The sequence below is a fragment of the Ambystoma mexicanum genome, chromosome 3q (assembly GCF_040938575.1).
Source record: "Ambystoma mexicanum isolate Mex_15411 chromosome 3q, UKY_AmexF1_1, whole genome shotgun sequence".
In the NCBI taxonomy this organism is placed as follows: Eukaryota; Metazoa; Chordata; class Amphibia; order Caudata; family Ambystomatidae; genus Ambystoma; species Ambystoma mexicanum.
The window spans coordinates 316023694-316048042 of record NC_090926.1 but is presented as its reverse complement, the minus strand read 5'-3'; the positions used below and the strand labels follow the sequence as shown (position 1 = coordinate 316048042).

The following is a 24349-nucleotide window of genomic DNA, read 5'->3' as shown; positions in this document are numbered from 1 at the left end:
TTAGCTAATATGACCATCTTGCATAACAGGTTTGGCAATAGTTATTTTTCTTTCAGGGGTCGACGTTGGAGAGAAGATTGTACTTCGCCTTTCGATTTCCCAACATGTCGCTATATTGACCTACTGGGTGCTTTTTCCTCAGTGTATGGTTGCCAACTTTAGATTTTTGCTACGGGGCAGAAATGTTCACACCAAGTGAATAGGGTGAACAGATTTTCAAGAAGAAAAACCTGTGACGGCCAACTACATAAATGAACTGGCCACCCACCAAAAATCCATGGTACTTCCAGCAGCACTGCGCATACTTTATAAAATGTACGGTTTTGAGTCGTGATGTATGTTAATAAAAAGGAGCTATTGCTCTGATATGACAGCCTTTGTGTTTATCCAATTTGCAACGGTTGTGTGGCACAACCATTAATGCGTGTGGGGGGTTCCTTTCACCAGCAACATTCTGCTGTTAAATTGTCAGCCTGTGTTTCCCCAAAGCCGGGACATCTGGTTCCATGTGGAAACACATTTTACATCAGGAATTGGAACTAAGCCAGATGTATTATAAAATGGTCTAAACATATTACATCTCAGCAACGGTCGTCTAACCTGCTGAGTAGGGGTGTCACGTATTCGTTTTATGACGGTACGATAACCTTCTTGCCAAATGACGGTATCATGGTTATCGCGGTATAGCAGGTGGAGTAAACTGATCTTAACAAATATTTTCTAAAAGGTCATAAATTGACAGATTTATCATCACAAACAAAACCAGGCACCCAGGGCCAGAATTGGGCTTTTCAACATACTTTCCACTGAAATGCCTTGCTTCCACCACACAAACACACGTGTGGAGAGGAGGGGGTGGGGTGGAGGCATGCTGCAACTGGCAAAGCAAACTGAAAAGCTTTTCTTAAGTGGTCATTTAGGCTTTTTGCTTCCCACTGGTGAAGATGAACATGTTGCCATCTTGATAACCTCCATGCCACATATCAATGGAGGCTGATGGTAGTATACGCTTGTGTGTACACACACACATACACACACACACACACACACTTTTTACGTTACAGCCTTTAGTTTACTTGCGGGCCAAAAGGTGTTCAGTAATCACTGACATGTTACCCTTTGGAATGGCAGCAGGGAATACCCACAGAGATGAGTGAATTTCGCAGTGTGACTTATTATATGTAAATTCAATGATAGAACCAGGGAAATCCCCCATTGCCATATGTTTAGAGAACATTATCCATTATAAATATATAAACCCCCAAAGCCGCCACCCCAAAGTAAACCCTTTTCCTTCTTGGCACTGTATTCTTCCTATTGCTAACATATTGATTTTGTGTAAGGCACGTGTGGTTTATGGAATGGCATAAAAACTGCTCCAACTGAAACTACTTGGCAGACGGCACATCCAACAGTGCAAAACCAAGACTGTGCAGCAATTGCTTACTGCAGCCTTTCCAAATCAGATTGAAAAGCACACTTAACGGTATTAACGGTATAAACAATGTGACGGTTATTATTGTTCAATTAAGTGGTTCACGGTATCTTTAACGGTATACCGTTATACCGTTACATCCCTACTGCTGAGTTGTCTTCGCAGCAATCTGCTTTAGGAACCCCTACTACTACCATGCCTGCTGCCACACTGCTTTGACCTACTGCCACTCCACTTTCAATTAAGGCTCCGTTGATCCATTGATGAGGCAGCCGTCCCACTTTCAAGTGAGCAGCACTTGGTAATTTAGCCAGATGCATGCTAACGCTTCACCAAGCTTGAGCCCAGCAGGAGAGGAGCCAGAAGGGCAAAATCTCCATGGGGCAAATACGATACCCCTTGCCTCCTTTGGTCGAGGGGAGCAGGGGTACCTGCCGCGCCACCCGCCCTCCCTCCCATGTACTTACACCTTATGCCTGTCTCCACATTCTCAAGATTGTGGCAATGAGTTCACCTCATTTAGAGCATATCTTTTTCTTGAGCAAGCCAGTGCTGGACTTGGGCCACAGTGATGCTTGGAAACCTGTTCTGCGCCTTGCTGAGTAAGCAACTCTCCCTGGAGCTCAGTTGTACCACCAAAATGGGAGGTGGCCAGTGAAGCAGAATGTTCCCACTAATCTGATACGTTCTGTGAACTGAGAAGACTATCACTCTGCCAAAGGTAAGCATGCATGCACAGTTTAGGAGAATACCGGTCTCGTGTGCATTACTGGTCTTCACGCTATTGCTGGTGCGCCACTCCCCCTTGTTCTCCCTCTGCACTCTCCTCATTGTCGCTATACCTCTTCAGATGAAGGGGAGCCAAAGGAAAACAACGTGGATATGTTTTCTCTGGGGCAAAATCCTTCACCACAAAACTGATTGATTGCGTGGAGTTTGTAAAGAATAACCTTAACCCCAATGTTGGGCCTACAGTGAGACAGTTCAAGAATACTGGACAAGACTGGGCTCTCTCTCTCTCTCTCTCCTGGTTTTCACTGACCTGATGTGGAAGGAGCCCGACGGTTTCGGTTTACGGTTCATGGACAACCTTTCCTCCCTTGGCAGCGAGTATCGGTCTTTTCCTTCCACCTAGGAAGGGAACTTGATGGGTTGTACTTCATATCACTAGATGAAGTTCCGATTCATGAACTATTGAGAAAATTAGCCTAGGATCCATCTCTTGAGACAACTTCACTCCTGATTTTTCGTAGGAAACTTAAGACCTCCTTCCTTGCATAATATGTGACACTCGAACTGCACTGTAAATTTGTACAAATGTCATACCTGCTCCTGTAAATTATGTATTACTTGTGTATATGCAACTTAGATATGTCTGTAACAAGCGCCACGGTGACCCCGGGCTGACTTGCGCTCTACAAATCTAAATAAATGAATACATGAAAATGATTAGGGCACATCTAAAGCATAAGGGGGTTTAAGTAATGGATACAATTATGCTTTCATTTTATGTGCAAGTTAGATTTGCAAAACACTCTGTACTAGCTCCTTGTTCCCCAGTGCTAACTCCAGCTCCTGGATACCGAGGAGCTGCTTGTTGTAGCTCCTGCTTTTCCAATTCTTTAGAGCCCTGTGCCCGTTTACTTTCTGTGGTGCTCACAGGGGACACAACTGTCATTTGGTGAAGGGGGGGGCTTTTCCTTGGCTTACACCTTGCCACGTTCGAACCTCGTGAGCTCAATCTGGAGTAGATCAACCGGGGGGGGAGCGGGGGGGGGACTTCGTGGTAAGTGGCTAAGGGGGGCTTCCCTTTTGAGCGTCTGCAGGGCTGATACCCGAGCTAACCTCGATCCTGTTCACATACTTCTGCCATCACCTTTCTGAGCAAACTTATTAGGTTGCTTATGCGCTTTTCCCTGTTGCTCTTTCTTAATGCCCCTCTGGCTTTGCAGGACGTCTGGTTTTGTCTCCATTTCCATATTAGTTTCTGCTAATATTCATTGCACCTAGTTATACTCCATGGGGAAGTATATTGGCGGCCTAAGGGTGGTGTCACAACTTAGCGGGCGGGATAAACACTCTTGAGGCCGTTTGGTTAATTCAACAGATTTCTTTTATTCAGTCAACTTTCAACATGAAGGGCAATAAAGAAAGGGGGGAAAAAAGAAGTCTCTTCAGAGTAATGACTCTGCGTAGAATTTCGTGGTCGGTGGCGAGTTTTCCTAGTAAAGGGTTTTCTTAGCTCTACTTATCTCTACGATCCCCACAGTCTCGGCCCTCATATGGGTTCTTTGTTCGTTCCCCAGTATTTTTTCTGAGAGGGTTTTTTTTTCTTACAGGATTTCAGGGAATGCCCAATTCCCCAGTTGTTCCCCAGTTTATACGTTGGGTCACTGTGTTCGTACCCCGATAGCCTCAGGAATTCCTAATAGGGTCTCTCCCCATACGCTGAACGGCTCACCGTCATTCCGCTGCACTTTCGTTCGTACTAGTTCCTCGGCCACTCGGGTAACTCTCTTCCGGATTACACTTCTCCCCTCGATCAGCTGCTGCAACGCCGTGGGCTGCCTCTCCGGCTCCTCGGTCTGGCACTCTCTGGATCAGCCGCGCATCAGCTGTTTGCTTACGCGTAGCGTTGCATCTTCTCGGGGACTCCCCGGCCAGCCGCTCGTCATCGGGATTTCTTCCCTGAACTCCTCCCACACAACGGAGGGGGCCGCGGCGAGCTGCCCTCTCGCTCCCTCTCCTTACAACAGGACACGACCTGTGTCTTCTCAACTTGTGGATTTCGGCTAACGGGCCTCCTCCGCATCGAAATGGGCACAACAGGTGCCGGATCAACTCTTTTTAACAGGATTTACTTAGGGCTCTTAGTACGCCCATTCATAAGACGGTTCCTCTTCCTCTCGATTCGGTCCCTGTTCAAAAACAAACCACACAACGCCAGAATTAGAGAAAAGCCCCTTACTACTTTCCCCTCCACCGATTGGCTCCGAATCACTGTCAATCAACTCACTCCCTCCCTGGTGACATCACCCTATTGTCCTCTGCTTGCTGTGATGCCGGGCCACTCCAGAGTTCCCAATGGTCAAATCCTTCACTTCATTACAGACCCTCTCTTCCGGGCTCTTACGTTCGGGAAGAGCATGCATCCTAGAAAGGAAATCTGGTCGTGGAATGGCACAAGCAGGTCGATGTACCGTCTTGAATGAATATGGCTGAAGGGATAGAAACCACCTCAACACTCGAGGGTTCGTATCCTTGTTTCTAGAGAGCCACACTAGGGGAGCATGATCGGTCACCAACGTGAATGATCTTCCTAGCAAATAGTATTTTAGGGCTTCTATTGCCCATTTACCGCCAGACACTCCTTCTCGATGGTGGCATATCCCATCTCGTTGGGTAATAGTTTACGACTTATAAACAGAATTGGTGTCTCCTTGTCCCCATCGTTCTGAAAAAGGACGGCCCCCAGAGCATAACCTGAAGCATCCGTATGCAGGAAGAATGGCATTTGGAAATCGGGACATTTTAACACTGCTTCGTTCAAGAGGGCATTCTTTAGACCTTCAAAAGCCTTCTCAGTTTTCTCATTTCTCCACTCCCTTTGGCGTGGAGCCGTTGACTTTAACAGATCAGTCAAGGGAGCCGCAATAGTTGAAAAATGTGGGATAAAACGTCGGTAATAACCCACAAATCCCAGAAACGCCCTCACTTGTAGAGCATTTACTGGAAATTGCAAACGCTGGATGGCTTCTAGTTTCTCCTTCTGGGGCTTAATCAGTCCTTGACCCACCTGGTACCCTAGATATTTAGTATGGAAATTGGCCAGGTGAGATGTGTAGTCCGGCATTTCGTAGTGTGCGTAGGATGGCCCGTAAATGACTTAAATGTTCGGTCCAACTCTGGCTGTAGACAATAATGTCATCTAAGTATGCTCCTACATAACCTTCATGACCCTTTATTAGAAAGTTCATCAGCCTTTGGAACGTTGCCGGTGCCCCATGAAGGCCAAATGGCAGCACGGTGAATTGATATAAGCCGGTGGGAGAAGCAAAAGCCGTTTTTTCTTTATCTGCTGGATTCAAAGGGATCTGCCAGTACCCCTTGGTTAAATCTATCGTTGTTAGGTATTCGGCTTTTCCCAATCTCTCCAGAAGTTCCTCAATACGTGGCATGGGATATGCGTCAAATTTCGATACTTCGTTCAACTTTCGAAAATCCAGGCAGAACCTTGATGTCCCATCTGCTTTGGGTACGAGGACTAGGGGAGAGCACCATTCACTATAAGACGGCTCGATTACCCCCAGTTTGAGCATTTCTTGTATTTCTTGGTTCACCGCCTGAACCCTTGCTTCGGGAATTCTGTATGGGCGAAGTCGGACCTTGATTCCTGGGTCGGTTTGGATCTGATGACAAGTTAGTGTGGTTTTCCCGGGACGTGACGAAAATATTTCTGCATACTCTTCCACCAAGTTCGCCAACTCATTCATCTAACTAGTAGTCAACTCCGGATTAATGTTCAATGCCTCCTTGCCTATTTCTTCCCCACTGTTAGGCATACCCTCTTCCGTCATCTCTTCCACGTTGATCATGGTTATGGTCGGCACAGGATCGACCCACTTTTTTAACATATTAATGTGGTAGGTCTGGAGCTGTATCTTCCTTCCAGGTTGACTAACCCGATACGTCACGGGACTCAAGACTTCTTCGATGGTATAAGGTCCTCTCCAGGAAGCTAACATTTTGTTCTCGGAGGTAGGTAGGAGAACTAAAACTCTGTCTCCCACTTGGAAACTTCTCATGCGAGTCTTTTGGTTATAATAATGTTCCTGGTTAAGTTGAGCTTGCAGAAGATGACTTTGTGCAACTGCCTGAAGTTTCTCCACCCTCTCCTTCAATTGTAAGGCATATTCGGTCAGCGTAATTTCTGAGCTGGGTTGTTCCTCCCAGTTTTCTCGTAAAATATCTAATAAAGTTCTCACCGGCCTGCCAAACAAGAGTTCGAATGGCGCAAAACCTGTCGAAGACTGTGGTGTATTCCTTAAGGCCATCAGAATCCAAGGAATTAGTCTGTCCCAATTACGTTCTCCGGGCAACATGGTTTTCCTTAGCATTAGTTTTATGGTTTGGTTATATCTCTCCACTAGACCATCTGTTTGTGGGTGGTACACTGCTGTCTTAATCTGTTCTATGTGGAGGGTGTCACACACCTGTTTTTAACACGGCAGACATAAAATTGGTGCCCCTGTCCGTTACGATTTCTTTGGGGATGCCGACTCTTGTAATAAATGGGACCAATACGTCACAGACTTGTTGCGCATTAATGGATCGTAAAGGAAATGCCTCTGGGTATCGAGTTGCATAATCTACGATTACCAATAGGTATTTGTGACCTCTGCTCGTAGGTTCTAGTGGCCCCACTATGTCCATCCCTATCCGATGAAACGGTTCCAGTATTAAGGGCATCGTTTGTAACGGTACTTTTCTGACATTAGCTTTGTTCTTTTTTTGACACTCAGGGCACTGTTGGCAGAAGCGTGCCACTTGCCCATATACCCCTGGCCAAAAAAATCTAGCGAGTATCTTCCTGGTAGTTTTTTCCACTCCGAGATGACCTTCTCCTAACTGGACATGTGCCACTTCCAGCACGGACCTGGTATATTTGTTGGGGACCAGCAGTTGTCGAATTTCTCCTTCGACGGGGTCGGTGACCACTCTATAGTATAGTCCTTTGTCCTTGATGAAGTATGGTCCCTTCCCACTTGTCCTTTCTCCTACCGAAGTTCTAGCGTTTCTGAATAGGGGATCAAGTTCCTGTGCGGAACGGAAACTGTCCCCCTGATCCTCCATAGTCCAATCTACTGTTACAGGACACATGTTTCGCGCAACCCATTCTCGTTTCTCTCTCCGCTTTTCTACCCGACTCTTCCTCTGTTTGTCTGATCCCGATACGATCTCTTGGCGGTGGAAGGTCGCCTCTTTCAACCATCCTCCCTCAATTTTCTGGATAATACGCAATAGGTCTGGTACGTCGGATCCGACTAACAGGGGCTCCGGAAGCACCGGCATCACAGCTGCTCGTACCCCTATCTCTTCCCCGACTAACTTGAAATGAATTTCTTTAGTTGGGTATCTTTTGACATCCCCATGCACACATCGTATCTGTACAGTCTCATTCGTCTCCGGCCTACCACCTACCAGTTCCGGGTTGACAGCGGTCTGTAGGCTTCCCGAATCAATCATGGCTCTGGTAGGTCGGCCCTCCACTTCTGCCTCGCACACATAGGGATAAGAAGGCTTCGTTCCAAACCCCACCTCAGCCTGATTACTTTCCTTTGCGACCTCCAGTGACCCCACATCCATAGGTTCTGTTTTCCCTCTCTTGGGACATAGTCGGGCTAGATGCCCCCATTCTGCGCACTCGAAACACTGGGGTCCCCGGGCACTGAGGCTAGGGGGTCTGGGAACTAATGAGGTCAGTAAGCCTTCACTGGGAGGTCGGGTCTTTAGTCCTTCCCAATCGGGTTTTCGGATCATCGAGTTCGGCCACCTCGAACTTCCAGAGTTTCGGGCCAGTACCGGAGGTTCCCGCCATCCCCTTCTGAACGGCTGGATAGGTTAATAGCTTCCCCTGGCCTGCCTTCTGATAGGCGGAGGCGATATTCACAGCTTCGACCAGAGAAGGTCTATGATGTTGCCGTACCCATCTCTGGATCGGTAGGGGTAATGCCTCGAGGAATTGTTCCAGCACTATCTTCTCCGACATCTCATGGGCAGTGGAGGTGGTTGTCTGCAACCACTTGTCCCCTATTTCTTTCACCCGGTAATACAGCTGACGGGGAGTCGCATCGGGAAGTAGTCGAATCTCTCGGAATTTAATTCGGTAGGCCTCCTCATCATGACCCAACCTCTCCAGGACAGCCCGCTTCATCTCTCCATATGGGGTGTCTCCTGCGGGGTTGGCTGCCTGGTATGCGCTTTGCATCTCCCCCGTCATTAGGGGAGCCACATAATGACACCACCTGTCTGCAGGCCACTGGGCATTCCGAGCCACTCTCTCGAAGTTCACAAAAAAGTGAGCCGGGTCTTCCCCCGATGTAAATTTCTGTAGCACAGAGGTAGGCACCTGCGTATGGCTCCTCGAACTGGTTGTTTCCATCAGTTGAGCTTGATGTAGCTGCAAGGCTTGCTGGAACGCCTGCCGGTCGGCCTGTGCTTGTTGTCCCTGCATTTGAAGCGCTTGTTGTAACAATTGTTGTCCTTCGGCCAATGATTTGATCAGCTCCTCCATGGTCCTTGTTTATCCCACGGCTGCCACCAAATGTCACAACTTAGCGGGCGGGATAAACACTCTTGAGGCCGTTTGGTTAATTCAACAGATTTCTTTTATTCAGTCAACTTTCAACATGAAGGGCAATAAAGAAAGGGGGAAAAAAGAAGTCTCTTCAGAGTAATGACTCTGCGTAGAATTTCGTGGTCGGTGGCGAGTTTTCCTAGTAAAGGGTTTTCTTAGCTCTACTTATCTCTACGATCCCCACAGTCTCGGCCCTCATATGGGTTCTTTGTTCGTTCCCCAGTATTTTTTCTGTGAGGGTTTTTTTTTTTCTTACAGGATTTCAGGGAATGCCCAATTCCCCAGTTGTTCCCCAGTTTATACGTTGGGTCACTGTGTTCGTACCCCGATAGCCTCAGGAATTCCTAATAGGGTCTCTCCCCATACGCTGAACTGCTCACCGTCATTCCGCTGCACTTTCGTTCGTACTAGTTCCTCGGCCACTCGGGTAACTCTCTTCCGGATTACACTTCTCCCCTCGATCAGCTGCTGCAACGCCGTGGGCTGCCTCTCCGGCTCCTCGGTCTGGCCCTCTCTGGATCAGCCGCGCATCAGCTGTTTGCTTACGCGTAGCGTTGCATCTTCTCTGGGACTCCCCGGCCAGCCGCTCGTCATCGGGATTTCTTCCCCGAACTCCTCCCACACAACGGAGGGGGCCGCGGCGAGCTGCCCTCTCGCTCCCTCTCCTTACAACAGGACACAACCCGTGTCTTCTCAACTTGTGGATTTCGGCTAACGGGCCTCCTCTGCCTCGAAATGGGCACAACAGGTGCCGGATCAACTCTTTTTAACAGGATTTACTTGGGGCTCTTAGTACGCCCATTCATAAGACGGTTCCTCTTCCTCTCGATTCGGTCCCTGTTCAAAAACAAACCACACAACGCCAGAATTAGAGAAAAGCCCCTTACTTCTTTCCCCTCCACCGATTGGCTCCGAATCACCGTCAATCAACTCACTTCCTCCCTGGTGACATCACCCTATTGTCCTCTGCTTGCTGTGATGCCGGGCCACTCCAGAGTTCCCAATGGTCAAATCCTTCACTTCATTACAGGTGGAAATAGAAAAAGCACATTGCAAATACACTGAGGGATGGCCGACTGCCTTCAAAGGTATGGACTGAAGAGTAGGACTAGGTCGAATTCTGATTACATGCAGGTAATCGGAGCATTTCAGATGCTTCGCGGTAGCTTAATTTTCTCACCGAGGTATTTTCTTCCTGAACGTGACGGCTTTTTTTTTCTTTTCCCAAACCATGCAGTAGTAAGTTTTCTTACTGGAGAAGTTGTTCACTGTTCTACTACTCCTTAAATTGTGTTTCTGAATTAATCAAACTATTTCTTTGGGCATGTACTCTGGTTGATTGCAAGCAAATGACTAAAGTGGGCATGTATTTATAGCTTCTCGATCTTATGCAGTGGACATCGCCCAAACAAAGTCGATTTACATATACTGTATCAAATGCCACAAGCTGCTTGGCGGGAAAAAGTGCGGAAATCCAAGAATTCCCCTTACAAGAGGAAAAGCAGCAACTATGCCACTGCATGCAAGTGTGCAGTAATGGTACATTTTCAAAGCATTGTCTTGGTGATGTGTTTGGATTGTAGTGTCTGACAACATCCCCACCCCAGGATCTTTTAGTGATACTGATAGTGAATATATCATCCGGGCCATCCTCGCATGAAATACTTCAGTGCCATGGTATTGGTTTCTTTCATATTTGATTGTAATAATCCCAGACAAAATCTGACAGCAAACTTGGCAATATTAGTAAACTAGTCTGAAAGCCCGTGTGCACGGGCCAAGTGCGTGAGGAGAGTTTTAAGAGTGTTAATATTGTGTCTGGCCTTGTATATTTCTAAGGCAACAGCTCCCTCTACCGGTGACAGCAGGCAAAGCGGGCTGTCTACTGGCCTGACTGCATTGGACAAACAGATCTTGACTTTTAATATATTGTATGATAATGGTTTGTACTTAATGTAATTAAATATTTGTATTCCCTTCTAGCGGCTTTCCTTTCTTCAGCACATTGACCTGTCTTCAACCAATGCAAATCCCATAATTTAGTCTGTCATTTTTATAAGTAGATATCTGGGATCTTTCTAGTATCATTTCCATGCTCTTATTGTTGCTTATGTTGTGTTCTGCTCTAGCGTTTCTTGGCGGCATACTTGCATTCTCTCCTGGCTTCGAGCCACGTAACCCCCCCCCCCACACTGCACCCCCCCATATACACTTTTGACGAGGCACATTAAAAGATTGGTGCTGCTTAACCGAACACTGGTTTTGCAGTTGACTCGGACACTGTTCAGTGTCTGATCTGATGACAAATCGTCCTTGTCGCGATGTCTGTTAACGCAAGTCGTTATACCTACCACATGACCACCTCATAATTTCTGTCTGCCACTAGATGATAAAGTGAGAAACGCGAATATTAAGGTTCAGATTCAAATAGTTAACTCTTTGTAATGCACAACGTGAGATACCGCGGTCTGTTATTCCCGGTTCCAGCCATGGACTCTGATCTTTCCATCAAACTTTATCTTCACCAGGTGGCGGAACAAAACCTACATTTTGTTGAGTGGGAGGGGGGTGGGAATTTGATGGTGGTGCTAGCCCTTCAAATGTTAGATGAGGCTTTTATGCCCGAGACGGTGATGCAAACTGATTTGTGGGTCGGGGGATGCGGGGAGCATCTAACTAATTTACGCATTTTAATGAGACTATTCCTGTGCAACTTCCATGTTGTAAGAAGTTAACTCTCCCCTTTAAGTCTGAAAGCACCCACTTAAGGACTGCTGTGACGATGAGCACTCTCATGTCCTCTCTCTACCCTTCCAATTACTCCCCTGACCTACAATAAACCCAGGGCTTTAAGTGGGGTAAGAAATTGAGGGGGCCCCTCCTTTGGGACGGTGGCTTGCAGGATACGCGTGGCCTAAAAAAGTGCACAAACCATAGTAAGGTACACGCATAAATATAAATGCTTACATTTATATATTTGTTTGCTTGCCTTACTATAGTTTGTGTACTTCAAAAATGGCTTGGAAAGTGCACAAACCGTGGTAAGGTATGCAGACAAATGTAAAATTTTATATATTTGTGTGCATACCTTTTTGTGCTTGAAAGGCACACAATTTATGCCGTCTTTATAAAGCTTTGATGGACAAAGTCTGAGGCATCTTTGTCGGTTGGCAAAGCTTTATAAAAGATGGCTTGAATTGTGCACTTTTCAAGCCATCTTTTATAAACATAGAAATTAGCACAGAGTCCCCATTTTGGCCAGGGGTCACAGATGCCTCGATGACCTGGGGAGGAGGCGGGGAAACAAAAGGACAGTAACTTCCTCTTGTGACTCCTCACACAAGAGGAAGTTACAGTGACTGACAGCAGTGCCATTTTGCCTGTCTCGAAAATGGTGTGCGTATCTCCCATCGCAGTGGAATAATGTGTCCCACCAATGTTGTGATGGGACAGGGGTCCCCAGTAGGGCCCTGGCTCGGCCCCACTTTTTGGCCCACTTAAAGCATTCTCTCCTTGCATCTCTGAAGTCAAACTATCAGCTGCACCTCCTTTGAGATATTCTTCCTTTTCTCACTTCCCCCAGAAGCTCCCCATCTCCGGAGCTCTGGTCCTCTCTAGGCTGGACTATTGCAACAGCCTCTTTCTAAATGTTTTGCCTCTACTCTTCGACCTCTACAACTTATCCAGAGCAGGACTGCAAGACTTGTCCTTGGCCTCAAGCCCAGAGATCGAAATCTCTTCACTGGCTACTCGTGGCTGCAAGGATCAACTTTGATACCCTCTGCATTGTTCACAAGGCATTCTGGGGCCTGGGACCGCTCTACCTCCAACTTTCTCTTCCAAAACATCTTCCTTCTCGAGCTCTCCGCTCATACACCTCCAACTTCGAGGGTCAAATGATTCTCCAAGAAGAGGGTTGGGGGCAGATCGATCTCCTCGGCTGGGGACTCCCTCTGGAACAGCCTCCCTGCCTCTCTCAAACTTGAGCAGAACCACCTTGGGTTCAGGAAGTAACTGAAAACCTTCCTTTTCGCTTCCACTTTCTCTCTTCCTCTCCCGCGCATTGGTCACCCTCTGAACTCTGGCCCAGGCTTCTGCATATCCAGTTGCCCTCGCAATGCCTCCGGTCTCCCCAGCACTTAATGGTCTGTATCTGCAACCCTGTAGTCCCTTCTCTCTGCACTTATGAGTTAACTGCACTTCCCCTCCCCCTGGCCCTTCTCCTCTTCCCTGCACTTGCGGGATCTGAATGACGCAAGGCCTAGTAGATCGTTTTTTTTTTATCATCCCTTGTTTTCCCCCTCCTTGTCGCGCCTAGAAACACTTTGTGTACAAACTAGAAACACTTTGTGTAAAGGCGCGTTATAAATGCCATATCATATGCTACGCCCCCCCCCCCCCCAATCATGATTTCGTTTGCCTAAAAATGTGTTAACGGTGAAATGATTTGTGTTGGTAATTGCAGGGCCTTTTAACAGCGATACCCAGGCGCCGTTTAACATTTGGTCCTGTCCTGGCCTGGCCACGGCTCTGCCGGTCGAGTTAACATATCCCAAAATGTGGAGGGCGGGAGGGGGTTGGCTGAATGCCGGTGAGCGCCATGGTGTTCCGCCACTTCACTAAGTGATACTAGAGGGAGGACTGCGCATGGCTTGCATTAACACGGACAATGAGCGTACTGTGAATCTAGCAGAAGCCCCCTGTAGAAGAAGGGGTGGGGTTCCCTGTGAGCCAATGCAACACAGTTCATGCACGATTTGTCTTGTCATGGCAACCGGAAGGGAACTGCATGTTTGGGAGCTTTTCGCACGGTTTCGTTTTCGTGTTCACACAGGACCTTGATGGTGAGGGCAGTGGTTTGGCTAAGGCCGTCATGGTGTGGGGACAGTTTCATCTTAATTGCAGCCTGGTGTAAAACAAGTTGTTTGTGGGTTGGATAGATGTCTTGTTGTTTTGCGGCAGTAAGTGTTGGGTTTGGGGGTTTGCGTGTCTTAGTGCGGAAGGGCCGCAATGTTTTACATTTGGAAAGGGGGGGTATGTTGGTGGGCGTGATGCCTTGGATTAGACTCACTATTTTGTCTGGATCTTTTGTTGTCCAGTGTGGAAAGGAAGTGAAGACTCATTCCACGCATCAGAAGGGCGGCGATGACGTGTTTGATAGATTTCCTGGTGTTGCGTGTGCGATCCTGGCGTCTACGCGGCTGTGTGCCCTTCCCAGCACGGGACGTAATTAGTGGTACTAATGGTACCTAGAGATAGGCACGTCGAAGGTGATTCTGAACCCCGAGGGAGTCCAAAGACTAACACTTGACACATGCAGGTGAGGTTGTAGATTTCCTTGCAACAGTCTGTAATAATTGCGCCATCTTGACAAATTGCAGCATGCGCGCCTGTGAGCCGCCAGGGGCCTAACCCCTGGGGAGTATTTCTAAAGAGCCGAGCATCATCTAGCGCAATGTTTCAGTACACGGCGAGCAAGAAAGGAGCAGGTGAGTCTTGCTCGCGTGCAGAGCCGGCCGGGACGGTTTTAACATTTAATTGTATCTAAACTGGTTAGGGGGCCTGATAATGCCCTGAACCCGAAGGCATTTGAGATTTACTGTGTTTGTTGGTGCCCCTCTTGGCAGCTAGACCGGGCACGGAGCTGAAAGCCTTTTTTAAACTTTGATTTGACAGGGTTGCTGATGATGCCGCAGTGCTGAAACTATGCATCTGTGGTTACTTGCGCTTGGCAGCGCGGGGAGCACGAGCCCCGGAACTCGCAATGCAAAAAACTCCCTGTGCGGGGAGGGTTTGACATGGATATTTGATGGGAGAGGTCTCGTAACGAGTCCCGCCGGAGGTTGTGTTTTTATTTTTGTATTTTTATTTTTGTTGACTGACAACTGTGTGGCCATTCGTGCAAATGGAAACCATAGTTTGAGGGCCAGATAGCCATGATTGTGATGGTTTTTTATTTGGGGACCTTTTGTCAATTGAGTGGGCATTTGGAGAGGCCATCTGAGTTTGGGGTGTTGTGTGAGTAGAGGATCCTCTGAACTCTGTGGGGCGGCTTGCCTATTATTGAGCAGTTCGTGTGTGGGAGGGCGTGGGGGACTAGCTGTTGCAGGTGGTTTCTATTTACCTCGTGGAAGGTCACTGTCCTACCCAAGCAAACGCGAATAATGAAGGTCTTCCGTCACCAACACGAGCAATTAATGTATTTTACTTGCAAAACCGAAAGCATGTATGGGAAGTTAGTTTGACTGTTATTTTATGTGATGATCAACCACGCAGTATTTTTGCTGTAGCACCTGTCGTTGCCCATTTTGGAAACTGGGCAGGAGAGGATGTGGTTGCACCCGTTAGCGCTAAAGAAATGGTTTCGTGAGTGGACTCGGTGTGGCCCTCCGCCCCACCTCCCTGCACACCTTCATGGAGGTGTTTCAGATTATGATGCAAGCAAGCCTCATCTGACTGGCGACATGTAGCCCTTTGTACTCGCGTGGAATACTGCGTCACGATTACAAAGGGCCTCCTGTTACTAAACGCAACTTTTTTTTTTAATTTTTTTTTTAAATCTAATACGCCCACGGGCAGATGCATCCCTGATGACGAACCTTCGATCCAAAATGCATAGTATTTCTACTGTCTTGTAGGAAGCGCACATTTTGATTCTGTGTATTAATAACGACCGTTTTGACATGCATCAAACTTCTTTGGGTGGTTTACGTTAAGCAATAAAAATATCAATAAACATGTAGTTTGCGATGACGTTGGTCACAGTAAGGAGGTGCCTGCTGTTGAGGTCTCGAAAGGACTAGTACCATCAAAACAAAAATGAAGATCCTGCCACGATGGCAGTGCCATCCAAGTCTGGGTGAAAGGCCTCTGCTCTGTTACGTCCCGGGAGGATAGCCCAGCGGCATCGTGCTCGCCTTGGAAACAAGACGACACGAAGCGACCTAGGTTCGATCCCCGGGTCCGCGCTTAGACACCATCGGTTATTAAGCGCGATACACACAACTAAGTGACCTATTCCTGTAACAGCGCCTCGATGCCCGGGGCTGTGTGAGCGCTTTAAAAATGCAAATGAATAAAAATAAATGTCAGCTCTTCAGCATTGGCAGTAGTCATTTCGCCCTGGTCACAATGTCTTTCAGGCAAACACACACTTCAAATTGTTTAATCTTTTTTTTTCTTTTTTTCTTTAACAGATTCCACGTTTCCTGAAGTGACTTCAGTTGCAACACCAGTCGCTACAATGAACGTCTTCGACCGCAGCATCAACTTTGATGCTCTCTTTAAATTTTCACACATGTGAGTATTTTCATTGTTGGCCGCTGTTTCTGTGGCATAGCAGCAGGAGTATGTGACGGTGCAGTAGAGATGGGCATCGTTCGTTGCGTGTATGTGGGGAGGATAATAAATGCGTAGTGGGTATTGTGGAGGGCATTTCAGGTGGTCATCCCCCGCATATCTATATGTGGCGAAATGCATAAAAAAAAAATCAGCATTTTTGCCCTCTTATTTTTCGAGGTGTTCACATAGATTCGTAGAGATGTATTGCACAGAGTGGTTGTATGGTACAAAGGCATGATGGCAAGGTAGCCTTGTCCCTGGGAAGCACAAACGTTGTGGCCAACTCTTGGTCGTTTATGGGGTGTCCAGTGTATAATGGATCCAGGAATGGATGGCACACTAGTAACTTTTTAGTAGTTTTGTGATTGCTACAGAGCAATAGTGGGTGAAGCTGGCTTATATATATGAATCCGAAAAGGTTCTGAGGAGAAGTTAGTTAGTAGATACATCTCCAAGAAGCTATAGTTGCGTAATTAACGGGCCAGTCCTGCATTCCTTTGTCTATAGTCTACATATCTAAATGCCTCTTAGCTTGATGGAATACATCTGTTGTTTCAGCCTGTGAGATGAGAACTGACAATCGTGCTCCTGCACAAGTATATTTGATCAGTCTATTTTGGTATGTAAATCCATGCCCTGCTTGGCAGATAGTGACTGGGATGTCTGTTTTTTTTTTTTCTCCCTTTTTCTTAGTTCATACTCCACCCAGCAGCACCTGAAAAAAGTTTATGCCAGCTTTGCCCTTTGCATGTTTGTGGCTGCAGCAGGTGCCTATGTTCATGTGGTCACCCGAGTGTTCCAGGTAAGACATGAATTTTCACACCTTGTCTTAAATCTGAATTACCTGGCTGATCCAAAAGCTTAGTCGTTGGAACTTCAAATACTTAAGGGGAGGACTGGCACTGATCCTCCCTCGGGTAATAGGTTGGGTTCGATTACGTGAAACAACCCCACCTTGTGCAGCAATTTCTTTTATGGTGTGAAGGCAGCAGCATCCCAGTAAGGGATCAGTGCCCATCGTGACGCATGTACCTGGCTAATCTCTGGAAGAAGTGAGCTATCCGGTTTAAACTAAACACTGTCTAGAAGAGGTTCCAAGGGACTTTGGTGCTCCTGGTATTCCATTTGTGACTCCCTCCCCATATATTTATTTATTTTTCCCCCCAATGGCTTCAACAACCCCTGTACGGCTTCTTGTTGCAGACGTTGTCCTTGGTGGGCATGACACTGACATTGCAAGTGGTTCAAAGTCACCCCCTTTCCTATGTTCTATTTCCTGTGTTGTCATTGGCATACTAATTTGTGTGCGTTTGTCCTAGTGGTCTCACTTTCAATGGTACTTCGGTCCGTAGGTGGCCAACAGGGGTTGTGCAGTTATTGGCTTCCTATTCGTTTTACCTTTGGTAGTGACCATTGTTCCTTTCCCTGCTATCCTGCTATGTGCACAGCATGTGATTTCACCTTTTAGTTATCACTGGGTCTCATTGTTCCTGCAGACTGGCTTCCTGTCTCTGGCAGACTCTGGGATTGATGCAGATGCAGTTCTTAACCACCAGCCCCCAATGTTCTTGGAAGCTGATCACTACCCTTTTGTGTTACCCTTTGTTTTGCTGTAGCTCATTGACTTATTAGAGGTGATGCTACATGTCTGATGCCGGTGTACTGTTTAATATTGTGAAACATTTCCAATTTTTGTATGTTCTCAGTTTCACTTCGTGGCACTTTTGTGGGAAAAAAATCATTTTATTAAGCATTTTAATAGGATATACATCAACATCTCATTAGTGCATTCATGACCATAGTTTTCAGACACATGGGAGATCCAAAAGGATTTCTTTGCTTTGTGGCACCTTTTTGTGACTAGAGGACTGTCCTGGTTTGCTGATGCTAGGGTGAAATCATCTTGACCATGTCCTCTTTCCAATGTGGCGGTGATAATCTTATTCCGTTATGTGCATTTTTCACCTGTCTTTGGCACGAAGACTGATTCCAAGTTTCTTGTATTTTTAACCAGGGTTGATTTTGAGATTATCTTCCTGTAGCAACATTCCACAGCCTATCCTGCTGTTTGTGTTGGTGTCCTTCGATCCCACAGGCTTGCTACCTGTCCTTAACTAGTTGATATTCACCCCTCGCACCCTCTCAAGCCATTCCAATGCTTTTTATCTTGTCTATTGATCAGGCCGTGGTTCTCACCAAGTATGTTTGTTCCTCCAGGCTGGGTTCCTGTCCTTGGCAGCCTCGCTGGGGCTGATGCTGTGGCTGATGTTCACACCACACAGTCCTGAGGTGGAAAAGAAGAGGCTGGCCATTCTAGCTGGGTTTGCCTTTTTTACAGGTATGTTGGTTGCTGACCCTATATTTGCTCTTTAATAGAAGGGGTGGAGGTTAGAAGAGTGGCTTGGTTAGAAGGGCTGTTGACTGTGTGCTTGTAAGTAACTCTCTTTGTTTTGCAGGCATTGGCTTGGGCCCAGCGTTGGATTTTGTTATATCTGTTAACCCAAGGTATGTATTGCTACCTGCACATGGGTGCCCCATTGTACTACAGTAGCCTGATTATTTTTTTCTCAGGGCGGGTACCTATTTTTAAGTTACCCCGGATCACTCCTATACCCTACTCAGTCAGTGTGTTGGAGGTGTGTAATTTATTGCCCTGTCACAGACATTTCATTTTGATTTGTTTACAGGTACCACCCTCCACTCCCACCTCAGACTAGGCTGAACTGTAACCCGTTTGCGAAGTAAAAATAGAAACTACTTGAAAAGCATGGGTGCATGTGCTTTTGGGCATACCCAATGGCTTTCTCAAGGTCTGTCCCTTACCACTGCTTAATGAGAGCACATTCGTTTGTGTGGTGGGCAGTTATTATAAATTATTTTTTTGCAGCTAGATGTGTTCTCCCTATGCCTGTCTTGTCCATTTTGCACTTTCTGATTTCTCACCCCTCCTTATTTAAAGGCGGGATTCTCAAAATTTGATAGATGCTTTTTGTTAGGGCCATGGCACTTGTACTTCCTTTTTTTCATTTTCAGCTAAAACCTTGAATGTACCGCTGTTAAGATGAATTTTCAGAGCTAACCTTGGGGGACGGTTCTGAGAGACTACCCTAGTTTGTGAACCGGGTTTAAAGAGACTTTGGTCTAGTCAAACTCAACCAAGGTAATGTAGCTGAACATTCAGGCTTAGACTTGGTGGGAATGGAGTGGTGTATTGATGTAATGCAAACAGAGCATTTAAATTGGATAGCAAGTGTAAAGATACTTATTTTTCTAGACCTTAACACAAACTAAGCACATAACCTCAGAGGTAAGTAGTATTTCTAAAACAACTCTATAAACATACACATCTACTGTTGCTGTCACCAGAGATCACCCCCACAGTACGTTTAAAATAAATAGTAAAGCCATGAAACTGTAGGCAGTGAAGTGAATAAAACAGTTGAAAAGCAACCCTACCTTTATAAAATAGGGATCCTATCACTTGTGAAATTATTCTCTGCTAAGGTAACTACGAATAGTGCCCCCAAGTCCCAGGTAAGCACTTTTTGCCGGGGGCCAGAAGTCTGTAGTAGTGAAGAACAAGTATTTGGAAAGCTAAGGGGTAGTTAACATGTAACAGAAGTGAAAAAACAAAGGTAAGTTCAAAATATGATGTCTTCTCCAAACCCCACCACTCAGGGGGGGGGGGGGATTCTTGACCAGAACACCACACATCACGACTAGACAAGGGAGAACTTGGATGAGGACTTGGTGCCCATACAACCCTGTGGTGCGAGGGGGCTTGGAAACTGATGTGCAAGCTCTCCAGGTCCACTCTGATTCAACTAAAAAAACCTCTTCAGGGTTCCAAGATTCGCTGGTCCCATCAATCTTTTGGTTCTGAACTAGGGGGGAGTCAAAGTACTGTTGGTGCAGTACTAGTTTTTCACGTTGGGGTTAGTTCCGGCTCGGTAGCGGTTCCTCACTCCAGCGAACTGTTCCAGATACTTTGCAGCTGGACAAGCCAGGCACCTCTAAATGAAGACCACCTGTTTTACAAACATGGGGAGCGGGAGGGTTGGCTGTCTAAATAGAAACCAGATTGCAGACCCTGTCCTTTAGGGAAGGACCAGGCCTAGGAACAATTGCCCAGAAACCGCTATACAAGATAGTTGTGTTGTGTTTTTTGGGGGGAGGAGGTTAGGGCAAAGAGGGTAGACTCATATCGTAGCATTAGTCAAGATGCATTGCAAGCGCCAGAACATTTAAATAAGGGGTTGGCAACACTGGGAGGCTTCTGAGGTAAATGAAGTGATGTGCGTGATACAATTCAGTAGACTTGTTCAAGAAGGTCCTTGTTTGATGGTTTGTGCCAATCTTTTAGGACCAGGGGACCAGGGAATCTTCTCGTCCCTTCCCCCTGGAAACCATGCTACAGTGGCCTGTGCTCTCGGGAGCAAATGCTATTGCTCTGGGGAGCGGGCCCTGAGGTGTGTTCCTCAGCTCTACCCCTTTTGTTTGGCAGATAATACATTCATACCATTGTGACCTTTCCCAGGTCCTTGCTGAACTGTCTTTGCCATGAACCTTGCCATTACTGGGACCCTGTGACACTGTGCCCAATTTAATGTAACCTATAATGGGAACAAAATACTTTTGTTAAATTCAATGTATTGCATTTGTGTGGATATACATTTATGGCATTGCGCCAAAATAAAATTGATTCCTTTCATCCATACATAGTCTCTAATTGGCAGTTACTTTGTTCTTTATTCACTTGTTTTTGCTACACTATGTATTTGTGCTCTGTAGCTAGAGCACCCCAAAAGTGAATGTGTATGTTTAGTGTAATATTTAGCTGTTTTAATTGCTACATTTGTTCAGCCTAAATGGAGAATTGTGTTTTTAATCGTTCTGCCTACCTTGTGTCCGAGTGCTCAGTGTGTGCCTAACGGAACTAGTCATCCTTCACCACTGTCTCCGAGATCTAAGCCTTACTATTCATTCATGCCAAACTGTATCACGGTTTGTGGACATTGGTGTCTTTCCTGGTTAACCCCTCTCGGAATCCATTTGCATGGTTGATTTTGAAATCCCAACTTGACTTCTATTAGCACTAGTCAGCGTTGTCAATCGTGTGGGGATCATGGGTGTTGTAGTCCAAAACATTTTGGTGTGCCATAGATTGCAGGTTTTCCTAAGAGGGGTATGCAATGTCCAAAGTCAAACCTTTGAGTACCAGGTTTGGCTGCTGCTATTCCAGGGCCTCCTTGGGTCCTGTAAACACTCAATCGGGAGTAAGTCTTAGAAATCGATAAAAGAGCAGACAGACTACTTATTGGCTGACTGGTATTTCATTTGTAACTTCTAATTAATTATATGTAGTTGTTGGTTGAGGGCTTCGGGGTAGGGTTGTCAGGGAAGGGTGTCATGGGCGAACCCCTCCCCCGCCCCAATTAAAAAAACATGCATAAATAAAAGAAAATCCAAGTACCTGCCAAGAAGTAAACTACAACACAGTATATTTTTGTTTTCCTTCCCCATTTACATGGAACTGGCCGACACAGAGTGTCCTGATTTTATGGTATCCTCAGTGTTGGGCCCAATGATTAAGTTGAGGCTGTGTTTCGTTTTGAATCCCTCTGAACAGTCAGACTAACTCACCTCTGACTGGACTTTCAGTTGATTGAAGCTTTCCATCATTTGAATTTTTTTTATTTTGTAAAAAAATTTTTGGCTAAAAATGATGTAAGCAGTATGGAGATGGTGATATGTGGCGTAGAATAAGCTCCGCAACTTAGTTGCTGTGACACTCTTGCCCGTGTTGGGTAAGAATTAGGGCAGTCCAGCTACACAAAACTTATCTCTTGGTATTGGGTAACCCACGTTTTAATATAGGCCTGTACTATACAAGTTGGTAGTGTGACTGAGCAACCAGGCTTATCTTAAGAGGGGTAATGTGAGCTGTGGAGCTCTACAATGAAATAATTAAAAACAGGCATCCAAGTAAACGTTCTATAATGAATATTTATTTATACACACACATTTAAAGCAGTAACATTAATCCCAAATTAGGATTCAATTCAAAAAGTGAACAATAAAGCAGGTGAGTAATTCATTCATATGTTAAACATTTTCCAGCAGCGTGGGTGATGTCTTTTGAGGTCAGTATAACACTTAAAAAGTATCACCTTTGCAGTATTGAGTTATTAAGGAGGGAAAGGTTAGGGTTGGATCAGAACAGACTGATATTCTATAAAAAGTAAGATTCTCCCAAAGGGATGTAGGCAGTCTTTTATCCCAGCATTAAGTGTTCAACAAACAACCTGTAAAGGAACAAGCACTGCCAAAGCCAATGGGTTCAGAAGGAGGCCTTTAGGGAGCCAGGACAGCCAAAGGCAATGTGCAACGTCAAGGTTTTATGCTCTTCTTAGAAAGATTTTCTTAAATAGTCGTGTTAAAAAAGAAATCGCAGTAACTCTGAGGAATCGCCTTGAGAAAGCACAAGCTGAAAGGCGATTCCTCTGAATCGAGTGAGTGGAGGTCAACTCAGAGTAGGGTTAAATAGCACTCGCAATGGCAGGAAGCACCCCAAATGGCAAAAGGATAATGTACCCCAAGCCCCAGAGTACCTTTGAATTGAAGTTGTTCTAGCTGGATGCCTTCTGGTTCCTGGTCCTTGGTTGTGGTGACAAAAGGGGGGACGTCTGGCGTGCTCCTGTGGCATCACTCGAGAGGGACCTCGCAGCAATGGATTCTTCGGGATTCAGCTGCTCTGTGGTTTTGGGCCCTTTTCTCAGCACCAAAGAACAGCCAGCTCTGTTAAAAAGTTCCTTTATCCCTTTGCCCTAGACCATGCAATCACAGATGGTCGAGGTACCCCAGGTGTTGGGATTCTGCAGCCTTTGAAAGTTCCAGCAAGTAGGGGGTTGCGCCAACATAGTTTGTCTTGAGGCTAGTTGGTCCCACCAGCCTAAGGGAGGAAGTCCTCCTGTTCTGGTCTTCAGTCTATTTGAGAACTGTGTTGGCACAGCTGCAATGCTTCCCCAGGCACTTCACGGTCAGGAAGGTGCTGCTTGCGCTCTCTCGTCTTCTGCTTTCTGATGTTGTCCTCCAGTGGTTGACTCTGCCTCTCGTCTCAAAAACCTTGCTTTTTATGCAAGTTCCCATTCATTCACAGCCCTAGGCTGTCAATCACACAGCAGGGTGGCTGTCCTCGAGGACAGCCAGCCGGCCAATAGAAACTGATTTCACTCATGCATACCAAGGACTGAAGTTTTGGGACCCTCCCTCACTTCCTGCCTTTCCAGACACACTGGAGCCTGGGCGGGCTTCAGGGCTGAAGCCCACCAAAGGCAAAACACACAAAGGACTCGCACCTGATTCAAACTGAGTAAAAGCCCAGAAGAAACTGACAGGAAATGGCCAAAAAGAAGACTGGGATATTTTGGGAAAAATGGTCACTCTTGGGTTCTGTACTGCAGCTGAGGTATCAGCCTGCAGATGCATGTCACCAGGTAGTAAAAACACTGCCACCAGCCATTCAACTGAGTTAGTGTAACGAAATGTTACAGGAGGACTGGGCTAAAGAGTTACTATGTAACCCAACAGCACTCCACTTAGGGTGGTGTGTGCTGTACCCACAAAGGGAAAGGTATGTAAGACTATTCAAGGGAACAGCAGTTCACTCAAGAAAATGTAGCTCAACATTAAGAGAAGTCCAAGGGTGCTGTGTGTCACAATGCAAAAAGCAGATGCCTATGGAGTTTCTCAGACTCCATAAAACAGTATGAAACACAGAAAATCAGTCTGGAAGTGGTGCGCAAGTGGTGTTTTCGGTGTTGGTGTCAAACTCTGGAGGAGAACACCGTGCGTCGCCGTGAGAGTTGCTGGCCCTTAAGCAGAAAGGAGGAGCTGCTGCTGTGGGCCGTTACATAGTGTCCCCTTCTGCGTAAGTGGAGCCGAAGTGGCGTTTTCGGCGTTTGCCAGTGTGGGCTGACGTCTACACTACTATCGCCCTCAATATTTGCTATACACGACCATGAAGAAATCGGCGGGATATCAACAGCTAGTCCCAGAGGATTTGTCAGGGACTCTGAACAAGACAGCAGGCAAGGCAGCGAATAAACTTGCTCCCAACGTTCTCCCCATCATTGACTGCCAACGCGACCTCAAGACAGTCGCGCTAGCCTTTTTAGTGTGCAGGAGCCTAGGGAGTCTAGGGCGCTGCTTGCTTG

General features: G+C 46.5%; 1 protein-coding gene across 5 annotated transcripts in view; it reads left to right on the top strand.

Annotated features, from left to right (window-relative positions):
• The window catches only part of TMBIM6 (transmembrane BAX inhibitor motif containing 6), a 96763-nt gene that overhangs the window by 8098 nt on the left and 64316 nt on the right, over positions 1 to 24349 (top strand). For 3 of the 5 annotated variants that reach the window (XM_069653873.1, XM_069653868.1, XM_069653872.1), the window contains exons 2-5: positions 15989 to 16091; positions 16827 to 16935; positions 18351 to 18471; positions 18590 to 18638. In XM_069653873.1, coding sequence (XP_069509974.1) covers positions 16036 to 16091; positions 16827 to 16935; positions 18351 to 18471; positions 18590 to 18638 — 335 coding nt within the window. In that variant the 5' untranslated portion in view covers positions 15989 to 16035. Of the gene's footprint in view, positions 1 to 13595; positions 13637 to 13891; positions 14113 to 15988; positions 16092 to 16826; positions 16936 to 18350; positions 18472 to 18589; positions 18639 to 24349 lie in introns of those variants that run through there. The other 2 variants (XM_069653869.1, XM_069653871.1) reach the window with 2 other exon arrangements.